The 21,309-nt window shown below is 43.5% G+C and overlaps 1 protein-coding gene across 2 annotated transcripts; it reads right to left on the bottom strand.

Moving 5' to 3' along the window:
* Nucleotides 1–2,751: 2,751 nt before the first annotated feature.
* On the bottom strand, nucleotides 2,752–19,256 carry LOC141117694 (alpha-1-antiproteinase-like). Of its 2 annotated transcripts, none has more exons than XM_073610691.1 (5): nucleotides 18,257–19,256; nucleotides 12,268–13,028; nucleotides 8,376–8,637; nucleotides 5,637–5,784; nucleotides 2,752–2,995 (listed from the first exon to the last, which is right to left on the bottom strand). In XM_073610691.1, exons 1-5 carry the CDS (start codon nucleotides 18,481–18,483, stop codon nucleotides 2,807–2,809), a joined length of 1,587 nt encoding a protein of 528 aa, XP_073466792.1. In that variant the 5' UTR covers nucleotides 18,484–19,256; the 3' UTR covers nucleotides 2,752–2,806. The 2 variants fall into 2 exon arrangements, with proteins under 2 accessions (XP_073466792.1, XP_073466793.1); XM_073610692.1 differs by lacking the exon at nucleotides 18,257–19,256 and adding an exon at nucleotides 17,432–17,498.
* Nucleotides 19,257–21,309: the final 2,053 nt, after the last annotated feature.

The raw sequence follows: 21,309 nt of genomic DNA, 5'->3' as shown, positions 1-21,309 counted from the left end.
AGGTCTGAATAATCTCAGAGGCATCTCAAACTGATCTCAAGCGGAAGCAAATGCACATGAAAGCAAGCTGCATGTGCACCATTAACCGAAGCCCAAAGTCTGAATGAACACATTTGGCATACTGACAGAAGGAAAAGACCAAGTGGTCCATCAAGCTGCCATTTTTTTTTACATATTTCTGTAGCTTGTGCATTCCAATGGGGAGAAGTGTAATTCAAGGGACTGCTGCAGGTCAAACTAAAAATAGAAATAAATGGGACCCCAAAGTCCACGGCCATAATGAAGAGGAAATGTTCAGGCACAGGTCAGCAGTAAGATCATTGGATCGGGAAAGAAGATAGGCATAAGCCCAGGCTGCCCATACTCAGGAGGGTGGGGAGATTTATTTAAGGACAACTTCACTCAAAGTGACATTCACTTTAAAGCCTAACTCCATTTTTTTTTCTTTATCTTGCATGGAGGCACAGGGTTACATGGGGTGCACTTGGAGACATGGGAGCACACTGGAGACACAGGGTCATACATGGAGACATGGTGTCACACAGGGGCACACAGGAGATACAGGGTCCAACATGGAGACATGGTGTCACACAGGGGCACACAGGAGACACAGGGGGTCATACATGGAGACATGGTGTCACACAGGGGCACACAGGAGACACAGGGTCATACATGGAGACATGGTGTCACACAGGGGCACACAAGAGACACAGGGTCCTACATGGAGACATGGTGTCACACAGGAGACACAGGGTCATACATGGAGACATGGTGTCACACAGGAGACACAGGGGGTCATACATGGAGACATGGTGTCACACAGGGGCACACAGGAGACACAGGGTCATACATGGAGACATGGTGTAACACAGGGGCACACAAGAGAAACAGGGTCCTACATGGAGACATGGTGTCACACAGGAGACACAGGGTCATACATGGAGACATGGTGTCACACAGGGGCACACTGGAGACACAGGGTCATACATGGATACATGGTGTCACACAGGAGACACAGGGTCATACATGGAGACATGTGTCACACAGGGGCACACAGGAGACACTGGGTCATACATGGAGACATGGTGTCACACAGGGGCACACAGGAGACACTGGGTCATACATGGAGACATGGTGTCACACAGGGGCACACAGGAGACACAGGGTCATACATGGAGACATGGTGTCACACAGGGGCACACAGGAGACACAGGGTCATACATGGAGGCATTGTGTTGCACAGGGGCACACAGGAGACACAGGGGGTCATACATGGAGACATGGTGTCACACAGGGGCACACAGGAGACACAGGGTCATACATGGAGACATAGTGTCACACAGGGGCACACAGGAGACACAGGGACATACATGGAGACATGGTGTCACACAGGGGCACACAGAAGTCACAGGGTCATACATGGAGACATGGTGTCACACAGGGGCACACAGGAGACACAGGGTCCTACATGGAAACATGGTGTCACACAAGGGCACACAGGAGACACAGGGTCATACATGGAGACATAGTGTTACACAGGGGCACACAGGAGACACAGGGTCATACATGGAGGCATGGTGTCACACAGCAGCACACAGGAGACACAGGGTCCTACATGGAGACATGGTGTCACACAGGGGCACACTGGAGACACTGGCTCATACATGGAGACATGGCGTCACACAGGGGCACACTGGAGACACAGGGTCATACATGGAGACATGGTGTCACACAGGGGCACACTGGAGACACTGGGTCATGCATGGAGACATGGCGTCACACAGGGGCACACAGGAGACACAGGGTCATACATGGAGACATGTGTCACACAGGGGCACACTGGAGACACAGAGCCCTACATGGAGACATGGTGTCACACAGTGGCACACAGGAGACACAGGGTCATACATGGAGACATGGTATCACACAGGGGCACACAGGAGACACAGGGTCATACATGGAGACATGGTTTCACACAGGGCCACACAGGAGACACAGGGTCATACATGGAGACATGGTGTCACACAGGGGCACACAGGAGACACAGGGTCATACATGGAGATATGTGTCACACAGGGGCACACAGGAGACACAGGGTCATACATGGAGACATGGCATCACACAGGGGCACACTGGAGACACTGGGTCACACAGGGGCACAATGGAGAAACAGGGGGTCATACATGGAGACATGGTGTCACACAGGGGCACAATGGAGACACAGGGGGTCATACATAGAGACATGGTGTCACACAGGGGGACACTGGTTCACACGCTGCTCTTGGGTGCAGTGCTGGATCGAGATCGGGCTTAGTATAAGGGAGGGGCTGGGGGGGGGATCCTACAGCACAGAAGGGTTTATACCTTAATTCAGAGAATGCATTAAGGTGAAAACCTTTTAAGTCTTTGAGTTCCTTGGCAGCCTCAGGCAATGAGAAGGTCATCAGATGCAGTATGATTAGTTTAATATAATTGACAGGTACCGGTGTGGTAACTTTAAATTTCACTGGGGGGGGGCTTACTTTTGATTGGGCAGCTGAGTTTACCTTTGTAGTGCAATAAATATTTCTTTCTTTTTTTTTTGGAGACCTTTTCCTCCAGCCTTAGTGTGCCACATGGGGTGGTATTGCCCGAGTGGTCACTGTCACCAGGAGCCAGAGAACCCAACCATGCACAGGGCTATAATGCAAAAGTAAAAGTGTGGCCCTAAAGATCGTCCACAAAATACCGCACATAAAGGAAGTCAAGAAGTGTTAAACCAAAGAATAAACTTTATTAAAAACACAGCAAGGACACGTGCAGAAAATTATTTTGCTGGGTTTACAACTTTACCCAAGAAGAGAATACTTCTGGTTTCGTGGTTATAAATACTAAATAAGAACGGATGATCAAAATTAATCTGCAGAGGAAGTCTCATTGGAATGGCCTCCAGTACAGTGGTCCCAGCAGCCTCCGTCCCCTTCTCATCTACGTTTATCTTAGTTTTGTGAAGAGCCTGCAGAGGAGAAACAACACGGAATTACCATCTAGCTTGTATGGCGATTTACTTATTTTGTAAAAGTATATTTCTGGGGAAAAACATTTGCAATACATACTCTGTAATATATACACACAATTCCCCATGTTTTCTCCCTTTTAAAATGCAGCTTATTGATCTGCCAGAAATCCAGTGACCTCATAACTTCCTGTTTGAGCTGACCACACGGAGCCTTTCCTGCTCTGAAATCTGAAGTGTTGTCAGCTCTGGCTGAGCTTTCCCTGCTAGACTTCATAATACTTCCTCCTCTCGTCTTGTCCATGTAGCACCCCTCTGACACCCCATAGACAGGATAACACTCCCAGGGGCCAGCATTTCACCTCAGGGCTGAATCCATCGCTAAAATGGGTGGGGCTAAGAAAGGTTTAAGGAGGTGAGGGTTAGGGGTCTCGAATACCACAGCAGATCACCTACAGGCTCCCCAAATCCAGATCAATGTCCAGCTTCACAGTGTCAGAACCTTTAAGCTGATCCAGCACCATGGTAAGCACGTTCCCAAATTTCAGTGCGTCCTCCAAGTGAGTCACTAGGCCCTTCTGAGAGACCAGCCTTCTTCCAAGCTCTATCCAGCAAGGGGCCTCCCCTGGGTCTCCTTCTTGGCACAGCTTCCTCTAGACCAGGCAGGGCAGCTTCAGGACCACTTCAACACGTTAGGCCCCAAACCAGGCTACTGGGCCTAACAGCAGAGCTCCATCCAGCAGCATCTCCCTAGGCCTCAGCCAAGGGGAAACGAGTGAGAACATGGCCTGTCCCAATATATTAATATCCTTCTCCAGCATGCACCAGTGGCAAAACTCTCCTACTGGATTGGCCGAAGAAAATATAAATATTCATAATTTAGTTGTGTTTGTGAAATCTCATACTATGGCCAGTGACATCTACTGTCGACAGTGAGAAACCACAAGCCAATTTAACCACTTCCGAACCGCCGCACGCCCATATACGTCCTAACTTTGAAGAGGAATATTGTTGTTATGGCAGCAGCTAGCTGCCATAACCCCAGTATCCTCTTCTTCGGCCGGCGGTCCGTTTTCTGATAATGGTGGTCTCTGTGGCGGATTCGCCGCAAGATCAATTTTATCGGCGGCGGGAGAGGGCCCCCCCTCCTGCTGTGCTCCTGTGCCCTCCGCCACTTACCGGAGCCGTCGGCAGCAGCGGAGGCGATTGGATCCTCTTCCTTGCTGGGTATGGAGACGAGTGAGGGAAAGATGGCCCCCACCTGTCTCCACACCATTGCAGGGTGGAAGCGATGTCAAAACATCACTTCCGCCCATAGCTCTTAAAGGGCCATTTTTTTTTTACATTTTTTTAAATTACACATTTTTTCTTTTTTTATTGTATTTTAGTGTAAATATGAGATGTGAGGTCTTTTTGACCCCCAGATCTCATATTTAAGAGGTCCTGTCATGCTTTTTTTCTATTACAAGGGATGTATACATTCCTTGTAATAGGAATAAAAGTGACACATTTAAAAAAAAAAAAAAAAAAAACAGTGCAAAAATAAAAAATAAAAGGTAAAATAAATAAGAAAGAAAAAAAATGTTTTAAACACGCCTCGTCCCGCCGAGCTCACGTGCAGAAGCGAACGCACAGGTGAGTAGCGCCCGCATATGAAAACGGTGTTCAAACCACACATGTGAGGTATCGCCGCGATCGTTAGAGTGAGGGCAATAATTCTAGCCCTAGACCTCCTCGTAACTCAAAACGTGCAACCTGAAGAATTTTTTAAACTTTGCCCATGGAGATTTGTAAGGGTAAAAGTTTGTCACCATTCCACGAAGCGTGAAATGTTGGCTATCAATTTACTCAGTGTAACATTATCTTTTACAATATAAAAAAATTGCGCTAGCTTTACTGTTGTCTTATTTTTTAATTCAAAAAAGGGTATTTTTTCCCCCAAAAAAGTGCACTTGTAAGACCGCTGCGCAAATACAGTGTGACAGAAAGTATTGAAAGACCGGCATTTTATTCTCTAGGTTGTAAGAAAAAAAAATTATAATTTTTGGGGGTTCTAAGTAATTTTCTAGCAAAAAAAACTGTTTTTAACTCGTAAACAAAAAATCTCAAAAAAAGGCTCGGTCCTTAAGTGGTTATGCTTAAAGTGATGTTAAAGGCTATTTGTTTTTTTAAATAACAAACATGTCATACCTGCTCTGTGTAATGGATTTGCACAGAGCAGCCCCGATCCTCCTCTTCTTGGGTCCTCGCCGGCGCTCCTGCCTCACGTAGAGTGCCCCCAGAGCAAGCAGCTTGCAATGGGGGCACCCAAGCAGGTGCGCTCAAGCCGCTGCTCTGCGTGTCCATTCAGACACAGACCTGCCCAATCTCTCTCTTCTCATTGGCTTACTGGCTGTGATTGGCCAACGAGGAGGGAGAATCTCCTTCATGCATAGAATCTTGAAATTTATGCAATTTAGTGCAAGACAATATGGACGCACATAAAAATAAAAGGTCACTTTGTAATGCCCAGATTATGTCTTTTCCGAATTTAGGTAGACCATCGCTCTTATCTTATTTTGTTGTCGATGATCTCACTCTTCACCCCCCCCCCTAAATTTATATCCAAAAAAACTATAAATATAAAACAATAACTATTCACCTTTGAAATTTTCAGATCAGGAGCCCCAGTGATTCCAGAAAGATCCGCGCTGTTGGAAAACACATCAACTATTCCCAATTTAGGAAGAACTTCTTTTAGGTCAAAAGAGCCAGAAACAGAAAACTTGGGGATTCTCAAAGCTACAAGGCTGTTGGAAGGTAGAAGAAACAGGTGGGGTGGTTAGTGGGAAATACAGTGTATTACTTTCACAACATGAGAATACGTGCAAATGGAAAAAAATATGAAATAACAATATTATGTTTTTTTTCCTGGCTGAACAATGTCCAGCAGCTTGCAGGTAAAGAGCCCTTCCCTGGAAAAATAAGTAGGTAGTAGAGTAGGGTCGTAAGGAGCTGGGTAGGAGGAACAAGTAGCCCAGAAAAGAGTGTTGTGAGGAGCAGAGCATCCCCTTAATGCCTCTACTCAGCATGCTCTTTGCATATTTTTGGCAGGAGATCGAGTCCCGAGAGCATGCATAGTAGAGGGACACTGAAGACACTTTCCTTGATGGCTTCTGGTATTTGTAGATGTCTACAGATGGTCTTCTCAGCCATATGGAGGAAGAAAGCAGAGAAAGAAGTGTTGCGTGAACTATGAAGGTGTAAAGGTAACTGTATACAGGAAGCCATTGACATTGCGAATAAGAAGCAAGAGGTGCCCTTCTGAAAAAGACAGCTATAAGGGGGAATGAAGACTGAGAAGAAGAGCGGACAGAAGATGGAACATGCTCACTGAAGCTGTAAAACTAAATTGGAGAAGGATGCCTCCAGTCCAGCCATTCTCAACCTTTTTACCGTAGAAATACCCTTGAAATAATATTCAGGTACCCCTGCCAAAACCAAATCATTGGGGGTCAGTGGGAAAAATGCCCCATATATTGTTGTCTGGAATGTGGTGGTAGATCGTGGATCGAAGGATCCTGAGGAGCTGGCCAGGGAGTTTCCATCGGAGAAAGAGAAAAGAGAAGGAGGCAGGACAGCATTTATGTATTGTAGTTTAATAGATTTATTCGAAAACATGGATACAGTGCTTCCATAATAAAAGGAAAAAAAGGTCAAAATGGATTTACAGCTGTTGAGGCTGCGGTCACCCAACTATGGAAGAACATGTAGCCTTCCTAGTGCGCTGATGGAGAAAACCTGTCACCACACTGGGTCAGTTTGGTCGCTCTCTCTATGCCTCGGGTATTCCCACCTTTGGTGCTCTGTGGGAGTTCTCAGGTTGGTGAACGAAATAGTAGAAATAGTCAGTGCAAAAAAGGGCCCTTAGGTAGTTTGATTGGCAGAGGTGCCCAGTGTGGTTGTTCAAAGGATAGGCTTGAGTCATCTGCTTTAGTAAAACATCCAATTACTTTATTTCAAGGTGATAAAATTGGTGTCTGGTATCAGCTGATAGTGAGTTCCACTTGGGAAATATTCCTTATTGGCTACTAGGTGGAATGTAGAGTTGTGGCAGTGATGTCATCTAGGTAGCTCACATGTGGAGCTCACCATCAGCTGATACTAGACACCAATTTTATCACCTTGAATTATTTGGTGAAATAAAGTACTTGGATCTTTTACTAAAGCAGAAGACTTGTTGCTATCCTTTAAACAACCACATTGGGCATCTCTGCCAATCGAACTACCTAAGGGCCCTTTTTGCGCTGACTTTCAACCAAATATTGTTGACCAGTGGTGGTCAGAATGCCACCACTCATTAGCATGTGCATCGGCCCTTGCTGCCCCTCTTAAAAATGCCTCCTTACCTCCTGATTAGCTCTGTATATGCAGTTACCAGTGGCGGCTGGTGCTCAATATATTGGGGGGGCAGCGGCAAACCAACGCCAAGCCCCCGCAGGAGAACTGACAGGAATGCGGTAGTGATCAGAAGCCTCCTTACCTTAGGAAGGAGGCAGATCAGGCAGACATGGATCCAAGCTGCAGCTCCTCGTTCCGGGCCATTGCTTATCCTCCAGGCCAAACAGGAAGTGGGACCCTGACTGAGACCCAATTGGTCAATCGAGGCTCAAGAACTGCTTCCTGATTGGCTGGGAGGAAAATCAGGAAGACAATAGCGAATATTAATTCGCTATTGTCACACAAGTAAGTGGGCTCGGGGTGCAGTGCTCTGCGCTCGAGCCCACCCTTTTTTTAAGCCAATTGGAGCCTCAGGCTTTAATTATGTGCTTAAAAAAAAAAACAAACTTTGAAATCCATGTGTCCGGTTTCCCACGCAAGTAGATTGGATGAGGGGGTGGCGCCCGTGCGCTCCCTATGGACGGGCCGCTACTGGAAGTTACGTTCATTGCACATGGTTGTGGGGGAGCCCCACAGACTTGCATGCAACATGCTGTTTAATTTTTGCCAGGGCATGTGTACAGCCCTGAGTAGCTGCATGTCAGTGTTCAGGTTAGTGATGAGGGAGCAGTAAAACCGGGACTCAACCACCTGGTTTTACCACTCCCTGGCCAACTCGCGTGAGCAAACTCATACAGCTAAAAAAGATCATTGGTGTTCTGCAGCTGGCTCTGCTAAGTGGTGTTGGCCCTGTAACTATGCAGGCACCATCAGATAGGAGATCTATCAGCCACAACTCAAAGAACCCCTAGCAACTTCTGGAGGAACCCTAAGGTTCCATGGAACCCTGGTTGAAAATGGCTGCTCAAGTCCTTCTGATTGAAAACAGGAAATTCTTTTTTCATATGACATACAGAGAGGAAGATGTCTACTGAACAATTTCAAGAAAAGATGCTCTTACTCTTCACTGATGGACTTTTTAAATTTCTTCACTAGACCCTTCCAGTTAGCTTCCACTTCTTCCAGTTTGCCTTCATTGGGGAGGATGAATAATGCGGAGGCATTCCCTTTGTAGGGGAGGGCTACGAATGTGGCATCCTCCAAGACCGCAACCTTGTAATAGCCAGTCCTAGACAGGAAAGGTACCTTCACAGTCTCGTCCTTATTCACGTGAAAATCTTCTTCTTGGGTAAATCTCTCATCAAATGGTTTTTCCCATTTTCCTACCAATGGATGAAGCATAAGATAAATATATATTTTGGAAAAAAAAAAATAATTAGTTATTCCATTTTTTTAAGAGCAATTGTCATGGCAGAAAACCATTCACTGAAAAGGAGGCTTTTGTAGGTTTATAGGACATTTGGAAGAGTGATGTTTCATTCCATTCACCATCTCTTGTTGTCCATGGGGCAGAAAGTAACGGGAAATGTAAAATTTTGTCACTGGAACATAAGGTGAGGGTAAATCTTCTAATGGGGACATGTGCTCCGGTGAAAACTAACTAAAGGGATTTACACGGGCGGCTTTAACCAATTTCCACCGTGTCCAAAACTAAAAATGTGTTGTGTTTAGATATACTTGTCTATAAGAATCATCACACCCGCGTTAAGATGGTATGGGACCGAGTCCAACAGCTTAAATAGGAAGACTTAACAACGGTATCTTCAGTGTGGTGTCTAGATAAACTTTTTTAGACTTGTCCTGTTTAGATTGGGGGAATCTTTGGTCTTAAATTAAATAAATAACAGATAGGGGTGCACTAGCCTTGTGCATTAGCTTTAGGCACCATTTATTATTATAAAAGTAACAAACACCTGTCAAATTTGGACGAGCGTCTATAATCGTATGGCCCATTCATGGACTACAGTCTCCAGCTCCTCTGTGAATGAGGCCTAAGGGCCTATCACCTGAAGGTGAAGCTACTTCTGAGTCAATAATGATGCACAGGTGGGCCCCAGCTCCTCTGTGAATGAGGCCTAAGGGTCCATCTCCTGAAGATGGTTCTATTTCTGGGCCAATAATGATGCACATGTGGGCCCCAGCTCCTCTGTGAATAATGCCTAAGGGTTCATCTCCTGAAGGTGGAGCTACTTCTGCTCTAATAAGGATGCATAGATGAGCCCCAACTCCTCTGTGAATGAGACCTAAGGGTCCATCTTCTGAAGGTGGAGCTACTTCTGGGCTAATAAGGATGCACAGGTGGGCCCCAGCTCCTCTGTGAATGAGACCCAAGGGTCCATCTCCTGATGGTGGAGCTACTTCTGGGCCCCAGCTCCTCTGTGAATGAGACCTAAGGGTCCATCTCCTGAAGGTGGCGCTACTTTTGGGCCAATTATGATGCACGGGTGGGCCCCAGCTCCTCTGTGTATGAGGCCTAAGGGTCTATCTCCTGAAGGTGGAGCTACTTCTGGGCCAATAATGATGCACAGGTGGGTTCTACCTTGGAATTAGCACTGTGGATCCTCCAACATAAGCTACCAGATCTGAACAAGAGTATATACTACTTGAAATGCATTTGGGGCCATTCACCCACACACCTGTTAAATTTAGACGAGCATCTATAATCGTATGGCACATTCATGGACTACAGTCTCCAGCTCCTCTGTGAATAAGGCCTAAGGGCCTATCACCTGAAGGTGGAGCTACTTCTGAGTCAATATTTATGCACAGGTGTGCCCCAGCTCCTCTGTGAATGAGGCCTAAGGGTCCATCTCCTGAAGATGGTTCTATTTCTGGGTCAATAATGATGCACATGTGGGCCCCAGCTCCTCTGTGAATAAGGCCTAAGGGTTCACCTCCTGAACGTGTTGCTACTTCTGGGCCAATAAGGATGCATAGGTGGGCCCCAGCTCCTCTGTGAATAAGACCTAAGGGTCCATCTCCTGAAGATGGCTCTATTTCTGGTCTAATAATGATGCACAGATGAGCCCCAATTCCTCTGTGAATGAGGTCTAAGGGTCCATCTTCTGAAGGTAGAGCTACTACTGGGCCAATAAGGATGCACAGGTGGGCCCCAGCTCCTCTGTGGATGAGACCTAAGGGTCCATCTCCTGAAGGTGGAGCTACGTCTGGGCCCCAGCTCCTCTTTGAATGAGGCCTAAGGGCCTATCTCCTGAAGGTGGAGCTACTTTTGGGCCAATTATGATGCACAGGCAGGCCGCAGCTCCTCTGTGAATGAGGCCTAAGGGACTATCTCCTGAAGGTGGAGCTATTTCTGGGCCAATAATAACTCACAGGTGGGTCCCAACTCCTCTGTGAATGAGCCCTAAGGGCCTACCTCTGGAAGGTGAAGCTACTTCTGGGCCAATAATGATGCACAGGTGGGTTCTACCTTGGAATTAGCACTGTGGATTCTCCAACATAAGCTACTAGATCTGAAGAAGAGGGTATACTCCTGGAAACGCATTTGGGGCCATTCACTCACACATCTGTCAAATTTGGATGGACGTCTGTAATCGTATGGCCCATTTATGGACTACGGCCCCATCTCCTGTGTAAATAAGGGCTAAGGGCCTATCTCCTGAAGGCGGAGCTACTTCTGGGCCAATAATGATGCACAGGTGGGCCCCAACTCCTCTGTAAATGAGGCCTAAGGGCCTACCTCCTGAAGGTGGAGCTACTTCTAAGCCAATAATGATGCACAAGTAGGTTCTACCTTGGAATTAGCACTGTTGATTCTCAAACATAAGCTACTAGCTCTGAAGAAGAGGGTATATTCCTTGAAATGCAATTGGGGCCGCTCACTCACACACCTGTCAAATTTGGATGGGCGTCTGTAATCGTATGGCCCAATCATGGACTACATACCCCAGCTACTTTTGGGCCAATAATGATGCCCAGGTGGGCCCTAGCTCCTCTGTGAATGAGGCCCAAGGGCATATCTCATGAAGATGGAGCTACTTCTAAGCCAATAATAAAGCACATGTGGGCACCAGCTTCTCTGTGAATGAGGCCTGAAGGTGGTTTTACTTCTGGGCCAATAATAATGCACAGGTGGGCCCTAGCTCCTCTGTGAATAAGGCCTAAAGGCCTACCTCCTGAAGGCTGAGCTACTTCTGGGCCAATAATGATACACAGGTGGGTTCTACCTTGGAATTAGCACTATGGATTTTCCCACATAAGCAGTCCCATAAAGAATAGAAAGTTGTAAACTTCTGTCTATATCTTCTTGTTAATATTAAGACTAGGCCTGGTCAGTGGTCAAGAAGTTTTTTGTATTTTAAGTGTTAAATGAGAGAAAAAAAAGGCTTCAAGAGCAGAATATTCTCTACATTATGAAATGGGCCATGTTGGAGGGTCTGACACAACTTAATGGATTCAAGCAAAAGTAAGGACAACACTAGATGGAAGCCCTGGATGTTTACATCCTGACAGATGCTATTTACACTCCCTAAAGCTGATCTTATACCATATTCATAAGGTCCACTTATTCAGTGTGGTCCACTGACCTCTTTCTAAATCACCAAATCAAACTTAATAAAACAACTGTGGGGGTAAAAGGTAAGATAATATCCTTATTCTTCCCCAGTTTCTGTCTAGAGGTTGACATCATCATGCGTCCGGCAAGATCCAAGGGATTGTTGAATAGCCCAATCTCATGAGAAGATGTTCCTGCAATGTGCTGCTGTGTCTTCTCTTGAGATTGGGAGTGCTCAACACTCCACAAGATATCACTGGCAGTATGATGGCATCACCCCTCTGCACCATGGAAGCTGGGGGAATGGTGAGTATATTATATAACTTTTTCCCCCAACAGGTGTCTTTTTTTAATTGTGGCATTTTAGCAAGGGAGAGGGTCTTGCTGGGAATGAGAGGTTTTAATTTTCTCATTTAACTTAATCTTAAAGACTTACCTCTAAAATAAATAAAGTTGACCAGAACAAAGACTGCATCCTTGTCTACACTGTTCAGCACATCAACAATCTTGCCGTTTGTTTCCTTTTCAACGTAGCTGTTGATTTGTTTCTTGGCCTCTTCAGGATTAGAAAAGTCTACATTGAAGGCTTCGGAATCGTAGATGTTCTTGGCATTGTCGAGAAAGTCATCAAGGAATTTCCATTTCTGACTTAAGAAAAGGCCGTTCCCACTGTCAAGGTGAAGCTCACTGTCATCATCATTGAACACTTCCAGCAGATGGTGGAAGCCATCATGAATGTCTTTCTCAGAAATCTCAGAGGTGTTGAAGCCAATGCCTTCTAGGATCTGGTCATGGGTTTTGGCCTTGGCACCAAGGGATAGAAAAGCCAATGCTACAGATATACTTACTGGGGACAGGACAATGTTTTCTGATGGGTGGTCTGCTGCTACCTGCCTATAGAGGTCAAATGCAAATTTGGAATTGCTAGTTGCTATTTTGTGGCAGGCCAATGTTTCATTGTCATGGTGATGGTGTCCATGGTGGTGGTCATGGTGATGGCCATGGTGGTGGTGGTGGTGGTGGTGGTGGTGGTGGCCATGGTGGCGGTGACCATGGTGATGATGGTGGGGGTCACCTTTCTCCTCATGGTCGTCTTTGTCGCCAGATTTCTTTCCCCCATCCTTGTGGTGGTCAGCAAAGACCACTGAGTAAAGAAGAGCCACACTCAAACCCAGGACCAGTAGGACCCTCATTTTCCTTAAGAGAGAATAAAATAAAAAATGCAATGATAATATTAAACAACAGCTCATCTATAAGTACTGTAGATAAGGAACAGATACAGGTTTGTACATGTTTAAATCTACATTTTATACCACGGTGAAGCCATTTATTGCTCTAAATCATTCACTTCTTGTGGGTGGAAATTGTAGCTTGAGCATTTGAGCTCTGTTAAAAAAAAAAACAGGCATTTTGGAATATAAGGTGAGAACTGACATGTAAAAAGAAGCGAGAGCTCCATCTTCTGGCCAGATATAAGAAAAGAAAATATAGGCAACATTTCACATTTGTCTTACTAATAGGGATGAGGTTTGGTTTAACAGATACCATGGGTTCAAGACCAATCCTGCGGTTTAGAAACTTGCGAATTTTAGGTCAGAATTTGTCCACAATTGGCTTCAGCACTGATCAATGTATTCTGAGTTCCCGAGTCAGAATACAATAGCACAGAGGGGTAGACCAGTCCAAACTGCTGTCTTCTTCTTAGCAAACTTTTTTTTTTGCAAGGCTTCCCTTGCAAAAAAAAAAAAAAAAAAGGGGGGGGGGCACAGTATTCTGAGATTTTCACTTATTTTGGGGAAATTATTTTTATTATCTTCTGTTGTATGACCTTTACCTTGGGTTAATCAGATGCCGACCGCCCCGCGCACATTTACTGCGCTCAGGGCAAAATCACATACCTGTTCGTGATCCTGCGCTCTTCCGGGTCTAGGGTGTGCACACGCACGCCGCCGGTGACCTGCTCCCGTTGTGATTGGACACAGTGAGAGCCAATCACCGGTTCCGGCAGGCTCGATGTCTGCCGGGACCCGCTGATCGTTCGGGAGATAGGCGGAACGGCGATCTGTGACAAGGGGAAGGCTGTGAAAGCAGGAACACGGATCTCTGCCTTCCCGCAGTGCAAGCCCCTCCCTCCACAGTTAGCAAGCACTTCCATGGAACACATCGCCCCTGATGTTAACCCCTTCCCAGCCAGTGTCATTAGTACAGTGACAGTGCATATTTTTTTAGCGCTGATCACTGTATTTGTGTCACTGGTCCCCAAAAATTGTCAAAAAGTGTCAGTCAGGTGTGCGATTAGTCCGCCGCAATATCGCAGTCCCGCTATAAGTCGCTGATCGCCGCCATTACTAGTAAAAAATAAATAAATCATAAGAATTCCCAAAATCTATCCCATAGTTTGTAGACACTGTAACTTATGCGCAAACCAATCAATATACACTTATTTTATTTTTTTTACCAAAAACATGTAGCAGAATACATATTGGCCTAATTTGATGAAGAAATTAGATTTTTTATTTTTTTTTATTGGATATGTTTTATATGTTATTTTTTTTCTAAATTGTTGTTCATTTATTGTTTATAGCACAAAAAATAAAAACCGCAGAGGCGATCAAATACCACCAAAAGAAATCTCTATATGGGGGGGGGGGGGGAGACATCAATTTTATTTGTGTACAGCGTCGCATGACTGCGCAATTGTCAGTTAAAGTAACGCAGTGCCGAATCGCAAAAAATGGTCTGGTCACGAAGGGGATAAATCTTCAGTTTTTTTTTTTTTTTTTTCCTGTGTCAGGAAATTGTACATTGATTCTGATGGCTAACTCTTTGGCCAAACCTATTTTTTGTTCTTATTATTTTGGGGTTTTTTTTTTGTCTTTAAGTTTTATTTTGTGGTTGATTTGAGATCAGCAGTCACTGTAAGCTGCTGCCTCATTCATAGCAACCTTTTTTTTTTTTTGTTGTTGCATGGCTTCCCTTAAACATGGGTGTGGGGGCTTCTGTTTTGGGGTGTGATATTTTGGGGGTTTTATTTATTTTGAGGGTATTTTGTTTTTATTGTTTGTTGCTAGGTCTTTTTTTTTTTTTTTTTTTTGAGTTTGGCATGCTCAAAATGCAGCATTCACTTGTTACTAACAAACAACCCCCCCCCCCTTCTTTTACCACTCCCCCTCCTTTTTCCCCCCTCAACAAGATATCCTTGTTTGAACCTGATATCTCAATGCCTAGATTTACACGTTTGGCCACTTTTGGGTATGAGGTAGCCCTTGGAGGATTTGGTTCGGTTCCCCTGGTAGGCTGTCTGTTACCAACACTCCATGTACCCCTTTTACAGGTAATTATGTTTAACCGATATATTGTCGATCAACACCAAGTAATTGATTACACTATCAAGTTATGACCGATACCAAGTAATTGATTACACTATCAAGTTATGACCGATACCAAGTAATTGATTACACTATCAAGTTATGACCGATACCAAGTGATTGATTATATTGTTTTCGCTTTGATCCATCCCTCTCTTTTATATTCATGGTGGATACAATGTTTCCTTATATTGTGTCTAGTTATTAATGTTCATGCAAAATGTTACACGACATGCCATGCCATATCCTACCCAGTAAATTAAATGTCTCGTAGACATGTGCAATTCATTTCGTTCCAAATTTGTTTTTTTTTTAACGAATTTCGACAAATTCGTTAAGCCGGAAATATTCAAATTATCGAAAACTTGTTTAACGAATATATAAACCCCAGTTGATGTCTTTTCAGACGAAACGCGTCGGGTGTAGGACGCTACCTTAAACCATCTGTCTACTGCGCTAAATACAACTTTTTATGTTTTTATGAATTTTGTTTTTATCTGGAAGTTTTCGTTGGAATTTTTTATACAATAAATCCCCTGATAAATTGGAATTTACACTATGTGGAGCCTTCTTTCTCCTATTCCCCCTGCTTCAAACTGTCTGAGATCCAAGTGAGTGTTGGAGGACGAATTGGGAGACTGTTTGTGACTGGAGTTCTTCTCAGGATCCTCCGATTGCGGACCAGGAACAGCTATAACCCTACCGTGTCTCACGGTTTAAGCTCGTATGACTCACCGCCGTAGGCCTGTGAGTCCACCGCAACCGGTAAGGGCATTTTACATTATTTTCATACCTGGCTGATCATTGGAAGAGTCCATCAATAATAAGAATAGATGATATTATGAGCCATATGTTTATACTCCAAGATGTCTCCGTTTGATTAAACGAACTGTCCTCACCTCAGAGACTTATCACTTATCCCTACCCCTATATGCTGGAGTTTTGTTCTGAGGGTTTGGGCTTAAGTCGTGTGATGCACATTCAATTCACATTGTCTTATCACAGACGACATGATAATAGTGGTTTCCTTTGAATAGTGGATTTCCCACTGGTTCATTGTCCTTTATATGAGGTCTAGCATGACCCAACTTTTTGATTTACACTGTTTGTTACTCAACACATTCTAGTGTTGCCGATTGACACATCATAGCGCTACACTTTTTGTTTATATATTTATTGTCACAATTAGTCTAATTGGTGGTGTTGGCTGCTTATTGTCTCATTATTTTTATTTTTATTTTATTTGTTTGATTGGCGCAGCATTTTCTTCTTTATTTTTACTTTTTGTTTAATGAATGTTTGTAAATTTCTAAAAATTTACAAATTTGTAAATTCGAAAATCCGAAAACCCAAAAATTCTAAATATTATTACTATTATTATTATACACGATTTATATAGCGCCAACAGTTTACGCAGCGCTTTACAATGTAGAGGGGGGACAGCACAATTACAGTTCAATACAGAAGGGACAGGAGGGCCCGGCTCGTAGAGCTTACATTCTAAAGGGAGGGGGAGGTGGTACAAAAGGTAATAGATGCGGGGATTGATTTGATGGGGGTGACTCGGGGACAGTTGTTAGGTGGGTGTGGGGTAGGCTTCCCTGAATAAGTGAGTTTTCAGGGATCTCTTAAAGGCGGACAGGTTAGGGGCTGATCGGATATATACGGGGGCAGGGAGTTCCAGAGGATGGGAGAGGCTCTGGAGAAGTCCTGGTGACGAGCATGAGAGGAGGTAACAAGGGAGCTAGAGAGCAGGAGGTCCTGGGAGGAGCGGAGGGGACGATTTGGGCGATACCTGCAGACGAGGTTGGTGATGTAGCTGGGGGGCAATGTTGTGGATGGCCTTTTATGTTGTGGTTAGCATTTTGAATTTTATAAATTTCTAAAATTCAAAAATTCATAAATTTGTAAATTTGAAATTCGAAAATCCTGAAAACCCGAAAATTTGAAATAATAAATTAATAAACTAATAATAACTTATCTATTACTAACTAATAACTAATAGGTATTGGAATTTCCTTTCAAATATCCTGCATATGAACAGGTAGTCTATCTCGAAAGCAATGGCAAATTATTAAATGCATGATCTTTATATAACATTGAAAACCAGTACAAACCAAAAAATAAAAACTTCCCTTTAAATGTTCCAGGATCATTCAATTTAGAACACACACATTTGCTATATCCTATATATATATATATATATATATATATACATACACACTATATTACCAAAAATGCTCTTCTGGAAGAATGATCAAACATTCCCCTAGACTCCCTCCTAAACCTTGTGGACGGCCTTCCCAGAGGAGTTGAAGCTGTTGTAGGTGCAAAGGGTGGGCCAACTCAATATTGAACCCTACGGACTAATGCCCCGTACACACGGTCGGATTTTCCGACGGAAAATGTGTGATAGGACCTTGTTGTCAGAAATTCCGACCGTGTGTGGGCTCCATCACATATTTTCCATCAGATTTTCCGACACACAAAGTTTGAGAGCAGGATATAAAATTTTCCGACAACAAAATCCGTTGTCGGAAATTCCGATCGTGTGTACACAAATCCGACGGACAAAGTGCCACGCATGCTCAGAATAAATAAAGAGATGAAAGCTATTGGCCACTGCCCCGTTTATAGGCCCGACGTATGTGTTTTACGTCACCGCGTTTAGAACGATCGGATTTTCTGACAACTTTGTGTGACCGTGTGTATGCAAGACAAGTTTGAGCCAACATCCGTCGGAAAAAATCCTAGAATTTTGTTGTCGGAATGTCCGATTAATGTCCGACCGTGTGTACGGGGCATTAGACTGGGATGCCATTAAAGTTCATGTGTGTGTAAAGGCAGGCGTCACAATACTTTTGGTAATATAAAAAAATATATATATTTTAATAAATAAATATCTGCTATATAAAAGTTTATATACATTTTCATATAAATATAAATTGTTGTATAGATATATATTTTTATATAAATAAATATTTTAGAAATTTGCTATATAACTTGTTTGTTTTTGTAGAGGAAAATCTAAAGAATTAGTAAAAAATGTATACTTACAGTCTGATGTCCTCAGAGAAGGCTGAAGTCTTTTGGCTGGACTGACCACTTATATAGGGTAATGTATGGTTCTTAATATTGAGCAAGCCAAGACCTCTAACCATTAACCGGGTAACCTCTCCTCTCCTCTCCTCTCCTCTCCTCTCCTCTGGGGGTTGAGCAAATATTGACCCCATACGTTTATTTGCCTGTATGTTATGTCCAAGGATGATGATTTTTGGACTCATCCAGTTCAAACTGAATTCCAGGCAGATCTAAAAGAAACAAATGAATTTGGATTGTAATAAATGATGAGTCATTGATGGAATTCTATGGTCGATTTATAAAAATCAGCATTTGTAACGATATGAATATTAGCTATTTCTGACAATCCTGTATGAGACGACTTATTGTTGTGAGAGCGGCTTTCTGCTGGCCGTCTCCTTCCGCAACTTCCAGCATTCCCAGCATGCTTTGCAGCTTCTCGTTCCGCTGCTTAGAAGGACGGCGGTAGAAAATAAAGATCAAGTGGTACATCGAGTCTGCTCCATTTTTGCTTTTTTATTTTTTTTATTTTTTTTTTTTTACTTTTTTTTACTATTTTTTTTTTACTTTTTTTGTCTTTTGTATACTTCTCGTTTGTATGGACAAAATAAGTGCCACAAGACCAATTCCAGACAATCCTCCACCACATCCCAGAAACAAATAAAAAAATAAATAAACGACCGTCCCGAGGGGCAGTGCCAAAAAAAGGTGGAGGGACTTTTAGGCTCAGTTCACACTTTCACACTACTTGCGACCTGAAAGTCGCGTGAGTTACAGTGCGACTTTGCAAGGCGACTTCCTGGTGATTTGCTGACGACTTGAGTACTACTTTGATGCGACTTTGAAGCTACGCCGCAGGGAATGCCTGCGTAATCTTCCTGTACTGTCCAATCCAAATCACATCAATATACATGAGGATCCGACTCAGAGGCGACTTCCATTAACCACTTCAGCCCCGGAAGGATTTACCCACTTCCTGACCAGAGCACTTTTTACAATTTGGCACTGCGTCGCTTTAACTGACAATTGCGCGGTCATGCAATGCTGTACCCAAAATGACATTTGCGTCCTTTTCTTCCCACAAATAGAGCTTTCTTTTGATGGTATTTGATCACCTCTGCCGTTTTTATTTTTTGGGCTATAAACGAAAAAAGACCGAAAATTAAAAAAAAAAATGATATTTTCTACTTTTTGTTATAAAAAAAATCCAATAAGCTCAATTTTAGTCATACATTTAGGCCAAAATGTATTCGGCCACATGTCTTTGGTAAAAAAAATGTCAATAAGCGTATATTTATCGGTTTGCGCAAAAGTTATAGCGTCTACAAACTAGGGTACATTTTCTGGAATTTACACAGCTTTTAGTTTATGACTGCCTATGTCATTTCTTGAGGTGCTAAAATGGCAGGGCAGTATAAATCCCCCAAATGACCCCATTTTAGAAAGTAGACACCCCAAGGAAATTGCTGAGAGGCATGTTGAGCCAATTGAATATTTCTTTTTTGTCCCAAGTGATTGAATAATGACAAAAAAAAAATTTAGAAAAAGTTGTCACTTAATGATATATTGCTCACACAGGCCATGGGCATATGTGGAATTGCACCCCAAAATACATTCAGCTGCTTCTCCTGAGTATGGGGATACCACATGTGTGGGACTTTTTGGGAGCCTAGCCGCATACGGTGCCCCGAAAACCAATCACTGCCTTCAGGATTTCTAAGGGCGTACATTTTTGATTTCACTTCTCACTACCTATCATAGTTTTGAAGGCCATAAAATGCCAAGATGGCACAAAACCCCCCCAAATGACCCCATTTTGGAAAGTAGATACCCCAAGCTATTTGCTGAGAGGCATGTTGAGTCCATGGAATATTTTATATTTTGACACAAGTTGCGGAAAATGACAACATTTTTTTTTTTTGCACAAAGTTGTCACTAAATGATATATTGCTCACACAGGCCATGGGCGTATGTGGAATTGCACCCCAAAATACATTTAGCTGCTTCTCCTGAGTATGGGGATACCACATGTGTGGGACTTTTTGGGAGCCTAGTTTCATACGGGGCCCCGAAAACCAATCACTGCCTTCAGGATTTCTAAGGGTGTAAATTTTTGATTTCACTCCTCACTACCTATCACAGTTTCGAAGGACATAAAATGCCAAGATAGCACAAACCCCCCCAAAATGACCCCATTTTGGAAAGTAGACACCCCAAGCTATTTGCTGAGAGGCATGGTGAGTATTTTGCAGGTCTGATTTGTTTTTGAAAATGAAGAAAGACAAGAAAAATGTATTTTTTTTTTCTTTTTTCAATTTTCAACAGTTTGTGACAAAAAGTGAGGTCTGCAAAATACTCACTATACCTCTCAGCAAATAGCTTGGGGTGTCTACTTTCCAAAATGGGGTCATTTGGGGGGGGGGGGGGGGGGGGTTGTGCCACCTGGGCATTCCATGGCCTCCGAAACTGTGATAGGCAGTGAAGAGTGAAATCAAAAATTTAAGCCCTTAGAAAGCCTGAAGGCAGTGATTGGTTTTCGGGGTCCCGTGCGCGGCTAGTCTCCCAAAAAGTCTCACACATGTGGTATCCCCGTACTCAGGAGAAGCAGCAGAATGCATTTTGGGGTGTAATTTCACATATTCCCATGGCATGTTTGAGCAATATATCATTTAGTGACAACTTTGTGCAAAAAAGAAAAAAAATGTTGTCTCTTTCCCGCAACTTGTGTCACAATATAAAATATTCCATGGACTCGATATGCCTCTCAGCAAATAGCTTGGGGTGTCTACTTTCCAAAATGGGGTCATTTGGGGGGGTTTTGAACTGTCTTGGCATTTTATGCACAACATTTAGAAGCTTATGTCACACATCACCCACTCTTCTAACCACTTGAATACAAAGCCCTTTCTGACACTTTTTGTTTACATGAAAAAATTATTTTTTTTTGCAAGAAAATTACTTTGAACCCCCAAACATTATATATTTTTTAAAGCAAATGCCCTACAGATTAAAATGGTGGGTGTTTCATT

Source organism: Aquarana catesbeiana, linkage group LG13 (assembly GCF_042186555.1).
Source record: "Aquarana catesbeiana isolate 2022-GZ linkage group LG13, ASM4218655v1, whole genome shotgun sequence".
NCBI classification, from domain to species: Eukaryota; Metazoa; Chordata; class Amphibia; order Anura; family Ranidae; genus Aquarana; species Aquarana catesbeiana.
The sequence above is the reverse complement of the archived record's forward strand: the minus strand, read 5'-3'. Positions and strand labels throughout refer to the sequence as shown.